General features: G+C 35.0%; 1 protein-coding gene across 6 annotated transcripts in view; it reads right to left on the bottom strand.

Moving 5' to 3' along the window:
• Positions 1-13,526, bottom strand: part of FER (FER tyrosine kinase) — a 412,363-nt gene that overhangs the window by 155,867 nt on the left and 242,970 nt on the right. For 5 of the 6 annotated variants that reach the window (XM_035015019.1, XM_035015020.1, XM_035015021.1 and 2 more), the window contains 3 exons: positions 10,761-10,817; positions 3,785-3,900; positions 1,251-1,345 (listed from right to left, as the gene is read on the bottom strand). In XM_035015019.1, coding sequence (XP_034870910.1) covers positions 1,251-1,345; positions 3,785-3,900; positions 10,761-10,817 — 268 coding nt within the window. The remainder of the gene's footprint in view (positions 1-1,250; positions 1,346-3,784; positions 3,901-10,760; positions 10,818-13,526) is intronic. The other variant, XM_035015022.1, reaches the window with a different exon arrangement.

Below are 13,526 nucleotides of genomic sequence, written 5' to 3'. Positions count from 1 at the left end.
AATGTATGAGGGATTTGGTTTTTTCACACTCTAACACTCACCAGAGCTCAAGAACCCCACCACTACCCTCTCTGGCCTTTCACTGACCACACGTGTGTCCCAGAATGTTGGACAGGAGAGAGGAAGAAGCTAAGTGAATGGAGAAGTAAGGGAGACAGAGATCCTTACACTTTTTCGAAGACAACCACATCGATTCCAACTGATGAACCTATATTGACCCATCAGGGCCCTCTGAGGTCCAAGTTTACATTATGATTCACTCTTGGTTTGTAGGTTCTATGAATCTGGACAATAATAAAATGGCATGTATTCACTATTATATGTGATGATGATGATCCTAAATCCTGCAGTTATATGGTAATATTAACAACTATATTGCAATAGCAAGCAAACCAATGTGATAAAATGGGAAGAACTATCCTTAATAGAAGAATTATGTTAGCAATATTTAATGGGCAATCTATAATAGCAGGTTTATTTACTGTATATTGAAGTTAGAAATATTTTTCATGTTCCTTTAAATTTCTTTTAAAATAACCAAATACTTGTTAAAGCAAATCCTTGTCAAATATTAAATACTGTATTTATAAATTTTTACCAAAAATCAAATTTTACCTCTAATTATATTTTCTACCATAAGAGGATATACAGTGAAAGTAACTTAAGAAAATACTCTTATCAGTTCAAGGTTATCCTTGCTTGTTGGCAAAAGTGGTTAATCACAAGACCTAAGGACACTGAAAGTGACCAGAAAAAAATACAGGACAAATCCCTCAACAGATGACTTTTTTTCTTTGTTTGCTTATGAAAGACATTCATAGTTCATAAGGGATTTAAAACTCCATGGAATTTTATATACAGCCAAACAAGAGGATGTGCGGTATTGTACTTGGAAAATAATGAACAGAATATAAGAGTACTACAATTGTTATAAAGCCAAACCAAGTAGACTATTTTTATAAACAGCTTTTCTAACAAAAACATACGTAACTATATTCCATGTGTAATCCCACTGTAATAATGTATCTCCTCTCAAAAAAAAAAAAAAAAAAAGGTTGGCTGACATTTTCTAGACAACAACAAAGTAATACAGACTATAAAAATATCGAGCATATGTACAGCTTTGTCATCAGGAAAATGTTAAACAGAATTGTTGAGAACTTTACAAGGAGAAATCAAAGAGACTGATCATATAAAAATAATAAAACATGACACTAAAATGTCATCGAGGAAACCTCTAAAATCATTACCTGGAACCAGTTCCATAATGATGTAGATAGGCTGTCTTTGTGTGCAAACGCCTATAAGTTTGACAATATTGGGATGATCGTATTGCTTGAGAATTCTGAATGAGAGGAAAGTGTAAAAATAGTTACCATTTAAATACTAAAACATTAAATCATGAATAGTGTGCCCAAGTAGAATATACTTTACTTGACATAATTCTCTTTTTTAAAACTTTAGTATGAAGCCAAATTATGATAAATGATGGGATGTACACAAAATTGGATAAATATTGGCAAACTACAGGTACAAATGAGTCAATTCTCCTTAATCCAATTCAATTTTCATTTAAAAATTACTGAATAAGTAACAACCATGCTAAATATGAACAACTTACTTAGTCCCAAATACGTATAACTGCCTTTAAAGTATCTCGTTTTAGCTACCACAAAAGGGTAACTGGTAAGCATTAATGGACCAAAAACTGTAAGCTGCTAGATTGGTATCTCTTTGTTTTGTTGTTTTAGGACACACTTGATTGAAAATACATAAATAAGAATTCAATTCATATTGGTAAATGCTATAGGCTAATTATCTCATCAGATTTTATAAAATACTATCTTGATGAACATGATCAATTTCAAAATAGTAAAAACTCAAAAATTTTTAAGAAAACTGGCTTAAAGATTAAAAATAATTAAGTAGCAGTTTCAATATAGACTTAAGCTGAAGCAGAGGGGACTTTGCTTGGATAAAGACAAAATTTCATCCAAGGGCTATAAAAGTAGCATAGCCTCACCCATGGCACTCCAAGCATAAGTTAAAAATAAATTAGATTCCATCGTAGGCCTATTTACCCTGAATATTTCTGTTACCAAATTTTATTCCGGATTATCCTACTGACATAGTTATAAATTCACTCATATTTGAAAAATGCAGTTTTCTTTCCTAAGAGAATGAAAAAAAATAACTATTGGGAGAAAGATAAAACAGTTTAAATGTTTTGTACAAATCCAACCGAAGCAGAGATAACTCTAAGAAAAAGGCTTTAGATTGAAAATATATAATGATTTATAAGGGAAAAGATAGAGTGGGAAAAATTCTAGAGATAAGGAAAATATCGTCACTAACTTGGAGCTTGCAACTTTTATGAGGAATTAAAAAAGAAGTCTTAAAATGTTTGAGTTTAATCCAAAATGTCATTTTTTTACGTTGGAAACTGCTTAGTAAAGAAAGTCCACAAAATAGCCAGGCTGAACTCAATATTAAGTATCTAAATATATAGCTCTATTGTCTATTTAATGATATTTGGGAGTTCCCATGGCTACAACTCTCCTTTTTAACCTAAAACTTCATAATTCCACTTTAGAAAATGGACTTTTCCACTTTAAGAAATTTAATACTTTATTTTGTAATAAAACAATCACAAATTAGAGAGCAAGAAAATGAACTATTTTTTCAAAATAATGTAAGATATAACCTTGGACCTTAAGAATACCTATGTATTCACAATGAGCCTATGAATTTCTTTTGTGATAGCATGCCTTTATCACAGCATATTGTTGACCTTCCAATAATGTACCTTTAAAAAGTTTACAACTTTATTCTATGATATTTACTAAATGCATCCAACTAGGTTAATCCATTGCTATCAATATTAATTTTTAGATAACGAATGGAGAAATGTACATCAAAATGCTCCATCCTATGGCACTAGTTCTCTTGTTGCCATCATCTTGGTTCTCTGACAGCACTTTATAGGAACTTCAATTTTATACACTATGCCATGATAAAGACACACCTAAACACATGCACACGCACATGGGCGCACACACACACCCCTTTCCCTTTCTCCCTTTACAACACAAATCTCTATGTATTCTCCTTCTTTCCCATCCATGTATCCATGCATCTCAGAATGAGAGTTCATCCTTACTCTGTCCAAAACATCTTTCCATTTTTTTGTGCTGTGTTGTATATACTGGATTTTACCACTAATAGAACCGTGTTAAATTTAGCCAATAATCCTAGAATATTAGAAAAGAAACAATGTGCAGATTTTGGAACAAATGCCCAACAATGAGTTGAAGAAGAAATTTGAGGTTCTTAGAAAAGAAAGTTAACAGCTCAGTAAAGACTATCAACTGAAAACATCTAAGGAAAGTTAGATATAATTATATGTATCTAAATATATATACATAAATTATGTATTTGTATATATAGTAATATTTTTATTATAAAGACAATCACAACATTGCATATATACATGCCTATGTAATGTATGTGTGATAAAAGCAAAAAATACTGCAATATACCAATACTGAAGAATACTCACTGTTTTTTAGCACCTGGTTCTTTTGAGCGTGACTGTATAACTAATGTATAATCTGCTCAAAAACAAACTTTTTGTTTCTACATTGTATAAGTGCTTACTTATGAGGGTTCTAAAAGTGCTTACCTCTATTTCAGTAAATCATAATTTAAGATAATTCCAAACATCACATTAATGTTATAGTGTTACCTTATAAATACACGTTTAATATAACTTTTGTAAACTCACTTGGCTTCTTGTAAAAATTTTATTTTCAGTTCCTGAGGAAGGTCTTCTTTACAGGTTTTAACAGCAACAGCAGTTTTATCCTTTAATATGCCCTTATATACTTCACCAAAATTTCCCTGAAAATACAAACACATTTATTGTTTAGGATATAAAGCAACATCAATCTTTGCAAAATATAAGGAAAGCACATAATAATGAATTTTGAGTTCAAAGTATTCTGTCAGCTTTATTCAGAGTCTTAAGTGGAACTAAAGATTGGAAATGTTGCTCTTTCCAATTTTCCAACTTTAAAAATAGTACCCAACCCACCTACCATTTGGGGGATTGAAGCTGAGGAGAACCGAAAAAGAAAAAAGGGGAAAAAATTCCATGAGACTTGGATAAAAGAAGAAACTCAAATTGAAGCCATCAGAAGTATTTAAGTTTCACGTCTCCTAGTGCTCTTTACCCCCAAGCTCTAAATTTTATTAGATTAAGAAGTTATCAATTAATGTTTCAAGATAAAGCAAAGACTTCATGAAGTGACTGTTGGTATGGATCCCCAAACCTGAATATCAGTTGAAGAGTGTCAGGGAATAAGGGAGAGGCAACAGAACCAGGCAGACCAAGGACTATCACCAGCCAACTGTAGACTGTCAGTCTCAGAAAGGCACCGAGTTAAGAGAAGGTGCTTACCCAAATGCCAGTGTCACCCATGTTGAGTTTCTATCAAATGTATAAATCCCTAACTTCATGCTGAGGCTCTAACCTATTTTGACTTAACATGCCTTATTTCAACTTTGGAGTTGTTTTTTATTATTAATATAAAACCAAATATTACGAAGAAGATCTATAAAGTTAATACAACTATTTTTTAGTATTCAAGTTTTTATTTATGTATATATATTGTTTACATAACTATAATCCTAACATGCAAGCCTTACAATAAGCTTCAATGCTATTGTTGAGCAAGAACTAACTGAACTAGGACTCTGCTAGTTATTGGGTTTGAGTTCTAAGTGCAATGTAACTTTTTTTTTTAAGATTTACTTTCTTTAGATAGAGAGCAAGCGAGCACAGGCATACAAGCAGGGGGAGGGGCAGAGGGAGAGAATCTCAAGCAGATTTCCTGCTGACTGTGCAGCCCCAAGGTCATGACCTGAGCAGAAATCAAGAGTCAGATGCTGAACCAACTGAGCCACCCAGTTGCCCCAAGAGATTTAACTCTTAATAAATAGTTCAAGGTGTATAAATTTTATGTTAATAGATTTAAAATTACTAAAATATTTATTTTAATATATATTTTTGTATCTGTACATTTACATCTAATTTCTGTCAGCAGAAATTTTTTTTTTTAATTTTTAAAATTCTAGTGTAGTTAACAGTGTTATGTTAGTTTCAAGTGTACAATGTAGTGATTCAGCAATTCCATACATTACTTAGTGCTCATCGTGGTAAGTGTACTCTTAATCCCCTTTACCTAGATCACCTATCCCCTACTCACCTCCCTTCTGGTAACCATCTATTTGTTTTTTATGATTAAGAATCTGTTTGTTTCAGTTTGCCTTTTCTTTTTCCTTTGTTCATTTGGTTTCTTAAATTCCACACATGAGTGAAATCATATGGTATTTATCTTTCTCTGACTTGCTTAGCATTATACCCTCAGGATCCATCCATGTTGTTGCAAATGGCAAGATTTCATTCTTTTTTATGGCTGAATAATATTCCATTGTATATATTTACCACATCTTCTTTATCCATTCATCAGTCAATGGACACTTAGGTTGCTTCCATATCTTGGCTATTGTAAACAATGCTGCTATAAACACTGGGGTGCATGTATCCCTTTGAATCAGTATTTTTGTATTCTTTGGGTAAATTCTTTGGCTGGATTGTAGAGTAGTTCTATTTTGGAATTCATTCATTCTGAAATTCGTGGTCCATCATCATCAACATTTTATCTTCAATGTATTCTCTGGTGATTCTCTTCACCTTTTTGTTCTAACAAACTTGGCTCTCATCTGAGCTTTCAAATGGTGGCTGAGCTTCCTTTTGCCTTCTGAACTTAAGTGATGATTTCCCTGTCACCTTCCCTTCTCCCACTGGCCTGGGAGTTGATTTAGAGTATTCAACTAGCTCCTTGTCACTGCTTTCAAACCATTTTCCCTCCTGCATTCCCCAAAACCAAACTCTGAAACTTTATCATTTGATTATATATCTACTTCCCTTACTGTAGCTACCAGCTACTGAATTTGAAAATATTTTCCTTTGGTTATTAACAATTTGAACTCCTAGAACACAGTACTCAGTATTACTCCTGCCTGTCTTAATTACTGTCAATTTCAGTAGACACTTAAGTACCTTCCATCACTTCAAACCCTGTTTCTTGAACATCATTCTTCCAGTAGTCTTGTACTCCAACCTATTTTCTAGGATCATGCCTTAAACTTTGCCACTGCCGGGGCACCTGGGTGGCTCAGTTAAGCGTCTGACTCTTGATTTCAGCTCAGGTCATGATCTTAATCTTTTGAGATCAAGCCCCACGTTGGTCTCCATGCTGGACATGGAGCCTGCTTAAGATTCTCTCTCTCCCTCTGCCCCTTCCCCCCTCCAAATAAAAACAAAACAAAACAACTCTGCCACTGCCAATAATGTAACTCCCCTGTAATACCTCTTTTATTCATCCCATCTTCTGGCTGGTTTCTACATTTGTAGCTTACTTCCTCTAGTATCCAGACTCCAAAAATCCTTTGACTGTATGGGAATTTCCAAATCTTTAGATCATCCACTTTTATTATCGAACACCCCCTTAATGTCCTTTCTTCCTTGCTTATCCAGTTTAAATTCTATAGTCAGCAATTACAACTGCTTACCGTACATTCTGAACTTCACTGTTCGTCTTCATCTATAAAACTCCCTTATCAAATCTACAATCCTGACTAAACTCAACACTCAGACTACTCTGCACCTATGCAGCTAAATGTGGCTGGAGAAAATCCACAACCTCGCTGACTGGGTTCACTTTAAATTCATGGGCGCAACCCTCTGGAAGGCCCTTAATGTTGCTCCATCAATTCTCACCTCTCCCTCTAAAATAGTCTGTTCTCACTAGATTATTCCCAACGGCCAACCACCATGCTGTTGTGTCTCTCAGGGTAAGCAGCAGCGCAATTCATTCTCTTGAAACTACCACCACGCATCTCTGCTTCCTTTTGCAACAAAGCTTCAAAGAGCTTCACCCTTGCTATCTCTAGTTCCTCTCCTCCCATTCTCTCTTCATCTATTCCAATCTAGCTTTCCACTAAAGCACTCCCAGGAAGCTGCTCAGCCAAATCAGCAGTGGCCATCTCATTACTGAATTCAATGGTTAATTCCCAGTCATCATCGCATTTGACCTATCAGCAAAATCTAACACCACTGATCACTCTGTTTTCCTTGATATACTCTCTTCTCTTGGCTTCCAAGACATCCTATCTTCTGGTTTTTTACCTATGTGATTGATTTCTCTTTCTCAGCCTCTTCTGATGTTTGCTTCTCTTGTCTGAAGCCTATTATTATAGTAACCGGAGTTCAGTCTCCATTTTCTGAGAGAGACCCACTCCATTACTGAACTCATCTGGTCTTATGGCTTTAAATGCCATCTATAGGGGCGCCTGAGTGGCTCAGATGGTTAAGCCTCAGATGGTCTGCCTTCAGCTCAGGTCATGATTTCAGGGTCCTGGGATTGAGCCCTGTATCGGGCTCTAGGCTCAGTGAGGAGTCTGCTTCTCCCTCTCTCTCTCTCTCTGTCTCTCTCCCCTGCTCATTCTTTCTCTCTCTCTCCCTCTCTCTCTCTGTCTCAAATGAATAAATAAATTTTAAAAAGTCATCTATATGTGGTAAATATATCCAAGGAAATGTTATTCAACCATGAGAAAGCAGGACATCCTGCCATTTGCAGTAACACGGATAAAACTTGAGCACATTATGGTAAGTCAGACAAATGTATGTACTACCACATTTATGAAATCTAAAAAAGCCATATGCATAAAAACAGAGTAAAATGGAGGTTACAGAGGATGGGTAAAGGGAGCAGATAGGACTGATATTGTCTAAGGGTACAAACTAAACTTTTGAGAAGTAAGCACTAGAAATCTAATGCACAAGATAGTGAATATAAACAATATTATATTATAATCAAACTTGCTAAGTGGCTACAACTTTTCAACCACAGAAAAGAAAGGATAATTACATAATGTGCTAGAGACCCTAACTACCACTACAACGGCAATCACGTTACTACATATAAACGTATCAATTTAATATATTGTGCACCTTAAAAGTACATGTTATATGTCAAATATATTCCAATGAAAAATCTTAAATAACATCTATATATAACTACCAAATATACACGCTACAACTGCAAATTTGTACTTTTGATCCAGACCTCTTTTTTAAACTCCAGACTTGAGAGCCAGCTATCTTCCCAACCTCTCCATTTGGCAGTCAAACAGACAAAACTTAATACATCCAAAACCTAATTCCTAAATTTTTTCCCCCAAAACTTGCTGCACCTACACTGACTTCCCCTTCTCTCATGCTCCACATAGACTCCATCAGGATATTCAGTTGGTTCAACAGTAAAAATGTAACCAGAACCCACAAGTTTCCACCACCTCCCCTGCTACCAACCTGATCTAGCAACCATCATCTATTAGTTAGGTAAGGGCAATTGCCTCCTAACCTTCCAACCTGTCAGCCTACCTATACTCAATACAACAGCCACAGTGATCTTTTTAGTAAGTAAGATCATGCCACCCCTCCACTCAAAGTCATCCACCAGCTCATCTTTTCATACATAATCAAAGCCAAAGCAATTATAATGGCCTGCAAGGTTCTACATGATTTACACCCTCACTGCCTCACCCACTTCCTGTCCCATCACATTCCTCCCTGCTTACTGAACTCAGTTACAGCCAAATTGTCTGTCTTGCTCTTCAAAGAAAATTTGCATTGGTTACTCCCTTCTCCTAGAACCCTCTTTCTCAGATGTCCTCATGACTAAAATCCCTCCAAGTTTTTATACAAAAGTAAAAAATTTTAATAAAGCATACCCAGATCTCCCTATTAAAAATTCCAACCCTGGCCAACAGCACCTCCCAACTTCCCTATATTTTTCACAGGACTTAGTCCTCTAATGTTATAAAATTTAGCTATTTATTGTTTATTATTTATCGATCTTCCCCTGATAGATAGAATATAAACTCCATAAGGGCAAAGATATTTGTCTCCTTTGTTGGCTGATGTATCCCGAGTGTCTAGAAGAGAGCCTGGCACTAAGGAGACATTCCATAAATATTTCAGGACTGAATAAAATATTTCTTGAATACCAAATATATTATCAAGTACAGTCTAATTATATATTGCTGAATAAAAAAGTTAAGAGTTCCTATCTCAATCTCCTATTACTACTCAATTCCAAAGTCTGTCAGTATAGAAACCATGACTAATTCTTTTTACCTCATGCACTCTCAAGGAGTATACTGTAAATATTTATTAAGACTAGGTAATGAAAAGATTGAATCATAAATCAGTTTATACTCAAAATATTAGCTGAAATTAAGCTATACAGTGTCTCTAAAGTTGCAGTCTTATTAAAAATGATTAAATTTATTTAAAATGACCTCATGCTACTGCCTGTCATTGAGAAAATATTCTTTGAAACAGCTCTAGTAAGGATCTAAAGATTAAAATCCCTCCTAATGTACCATATCTCACATATTAAACTAAACATAAAAATAATTGAAATATTTCTCTTTAACTGAAAATTTTTTTCTTGGTACTAAAAAAGCATTCTTCCCCAACACATTCTATTTCAGTAAGTGGTATATTTTATAATTTTTTTAGTTGTATTTTCATGGAAATTTAATTTCTTTGTAATAATTTCTGGCCCAATTACTGCTACTGAGTTACTGACCTAAAGTAATGGAAAGAATTCCATTCCATTCCATTCAATTCAATTCAAACTTTCAAACAGAAACATCAATTAAGTGACGTTAATATTTACCCACTGGGACTCAATCACAGATCAGCAATCAATAAATTTGCAAATAGTCCATTTGATTAATGATCAAATGTCTAACATTATTATTAAACATAATATACATTCATATGGCCTTTGAGTTGGAATAAACTTCAAACTAGATTAGAAAAAAAGACTTTTGTCATATATAAGCTGCTTTCTCTGACCACTACCAGATCTACCTATAAAATGAATCTTTATATTGAAACCCGTCTTAACCACATAGTTGTTAGACTGAAATAATGCCATCCGGTGTTGTTACATATTGTGATTCTATACACAATCCTGAAATCTCAGAGAGTAGTATGCCACTTTTTCTGAGTTATCCTGTATAACCAGAAACAAATGGAATACAACTATTAGGTGTTTAAACTTCTATTACCCCACAGGCTCTTTCCCATCTCTGATCACTAGTTTTGGTTTTACCACACCATGAGGAATAAACTCATTGCGGTTTAAGTCCTTCCAGAGGAAAACAGACACATACTATTTTAAAAACCAAGAATCATCCTTAAACTTTTCACAGATTTTTACTTGTCTTTTTCACTGAACACTGCCGTATTTGCAGCAGATGTGGTATTGTGTTCACCTGGGTTCATGTGGGAATGTGCCCTGCTGTGTGCTGGAACGTAAGAAAGACTCTGGAGAGGGGCGCCTGGGTGGCTCAGTCGTTAAGCGTCTGCCTTTGGCTCAGGTCATGGTCCCAGGGTCCTGGGATCGAGCCCCGCATTGGGCTCCCTGCTCCGCGGGAAGCCTGCTTCTCCCTCTCCCACTCCCCCTGCTGGTGTTCCCCCTCTCGCTGTGTCTCTCTCTGTCAAATAAATAAAATCTTTAAAAAAAAAAAAAAAAAGAAAGACTCTGGAGAAAACGAAATCTGTAGAGTGAACAGTCACTGTAAAGACTTTTGGTTATTTAATTCAGCTGACTACATACCTTGCCCAGTAATTCTCCCAATGTGACATCTTCGTGATTGAGAACCCATTTCTTATCCTAGGGCAAAGAAAAAGAACAGCCTTTTTAGCCCAAGCAAGAGTGCATTTCCTGTAAGATCCATTTGAGGCAGTAGCCAAGAGAACTAATGGGTATTTCATTCAGACCATTAAATCAACAGCACTCTGACAAGTTGTAACTTCAAGAGGTTATGAAACAGATTTAAGAAATGTTACTAACCAATAGGATTTTAAAATCTACATTACAGCTAACTTCTATCAGAAATCTCAGCCTTCGGAATGATAGTATCCTTGTAACCAGAACACAGCATGCCCTTTCCTCCCACCATAAAGTTTGGCTATGCTTTAGTTTGTCATTTCACAACAGTTGTGTCCTAAGTACATGAGGGAATATCATTGTACAATGCAAAATGTCCAATCCCCACTTGAGCATCTAAGATAACATTACTAAGAGCTAATTTTTCCACTTGTAAACTGGCCATGAGTTATAGCTGTCTATGACACTCACTACATGTAGTTCCTCATCTTTTACAAGTACTTTCTTGTAGTATAATAAAGCAGCAAGTATCAATTACAATATCACTAGGGTACACAAGATTAGTAATGCAAACACGCCATTATAAAAGAGCATCCTATTATCTGATCTCAAGAACTAACTACTACATAGGGAATATTTTATCATCTAAAAATCCCAGCTAGGAAACTACACAATACTGTAAGGTTAAAAAGGCACATAATTTTTTTTAAAAGAAAAAGGAACAAGTAATGAAGCAAGAAAGAAGGAGAGAGAGGAAGAAATGAAGAAAAAGAGGGAAGGAAAAACAGGGGCATGGGAGAAGAGAGAGAAGAAAAAGGAAGTCCTGGGGTGATACATTTTCTTCATAACTTGTTTTTTTTTATTAAATGTTAAAGTGTAGTATTCCCTCAGTATATAGACTGAAAACTAATATCCACAGAATGAGTCATAACAAGTAATCACATATCTTAAAGTAAAAATCCACCCTATCTTTAGTTTAAAAATATTCTGGACAGCCATTTGAAGCCCTTTACCTTCTGGAATGCCATAAAGCAAACATGGCCACCACCCTCTGCTAGGTCAACAAAGAGAACAACATTGACTTTTTTCAGTAACAGTTTACATGTATAGTCTTTCAAACTAAATATAAGCTAGAGCCATAAAGGACCTGAAAGAAAACAGGAGAATAGCTTCATGATCAAGAGAGTAAGCAAAGATTTTTTAGGATACAAAAAGCACTAACTATAAAAGAAACAATTGGAATTCATCAAAATTATAAACATTTGTTCTTCCAAGGGCCATCATTTGAAAAATGAAACAGCAAACCACATCTGGGAAAACATTTCTGCATTACATCTATCTAACAAATAATTGAGTGTAGGGAATTCATGCCTCAGTAAAAAGTTGAGAAACAACCGAATTTTAAGAAATTGGGTAAAAATCTACAATAGCCAAATTATGTGAACATGGCTGATAAATGGATAAAGAAGATAGATAAATAATAGATAGATAAGTAAGTGATATATGAGTAAATGTTCATGTGATATATCTCAGACACACACACACTGGAATATTATTCAGCCAAAAAAAGAATGAACTCTTGCCATTTGCAACAACATGGATGGAGCTAGAGAGTACCATGCTAAGCAAAATAAGTCAGAGAAAGACAAATACCATATGCTTGCACTCATATGTGGGATTTAAGAAACAAAATAAACAAGCAAAGGGAAAAGTAAGAGGCAAACCAAGAACAGACTCTTAACTATAGAGAACAAACTGATGGTTACCAGAGGGAAGATGGGTAGAGGGATGGGTGAAATAGGTGATGGGGATTAAGGTGGGCACTTGTTGTGATGAGCATTGTGTTATATGTAAATGTTGAATCACTAAATTGTACACCTGCAACTAATTTTACACGGTATGTTAACTGGAATTAAAATAAAAACTTCAAAAAATAAGTCGGATAAAAAATGTGAAAGAAGATGGACAAATAATAAGTACATCAAAAGATGTTTGAGTACTATTAGTCAGTGATATACAACTATTAACCACAGTAAGATGCCAATTCGCACCCACTAGAATATGAAAATTAAAAAGATTAACAGTATCAGGAGATCGTGAGCATATGGAGCAATTGGAATACTCATACACTGTTGGTAAGGCCGTAAAATGGTACAGCCATTTTGGAAGACAATTTGGCAGTGTCTTATGAAGTTGAACATCTACATCAAGAGGAGAATCAATAAACAAATTTTGGTGTAGTCAGGCATTTAGTTATTATTCAGCAATAAATAGGAATTTATTACAAATAAATAAAACAGAGCACTTGCACAACATTTTGCCAAGCTACTACGGCCAAATATACTTTACATACATGCAGACATAACGAGTTCCTTTATATGAATTGTTAGAAGTGGACAACGTATCTATAATGCTATAAATCAGAGCAGTGATTGCCTGAGGCAAGGGTTGGGGAAGATGGACTGCCAAGAAGGAATTCTGGGGGGTTTAGGGAAATATTCAGTTTATTGATATTTCATTGAACTATACACTTAAAACCTGTGCATTTTGCTGCATGTAAATGATTTCCATAAGGCTGATTTTTTAAAATGAGAAATGTAAAAAAGCATTTGAGTAGCACTTCTGGGTTTAATTTCCACTCCATCATACACTATCAAAAGTATATTATCAAAAGAATGCAGTCTGGCAGGCAGGAGAGTTATTATTTTAAAG

This window comes from Mirounga leonina, unplaced genomic scaffold, assembly GCF_011800145.1.
Source record: "Mirounga leonina isolate KUSES-001 unplaced genomic scaffold, KU_Mleo_1.0 Mir_168, whole genome shotgun sequence".
NCBI lineage: Eukaryota > Metazoa > Chordata > Mammalia > Carnivora > Phocidae > Mirounga > Mirounga leonina.
This window is presented reverse-complemented; position numbering and strand designations above follow the sequence as displayed.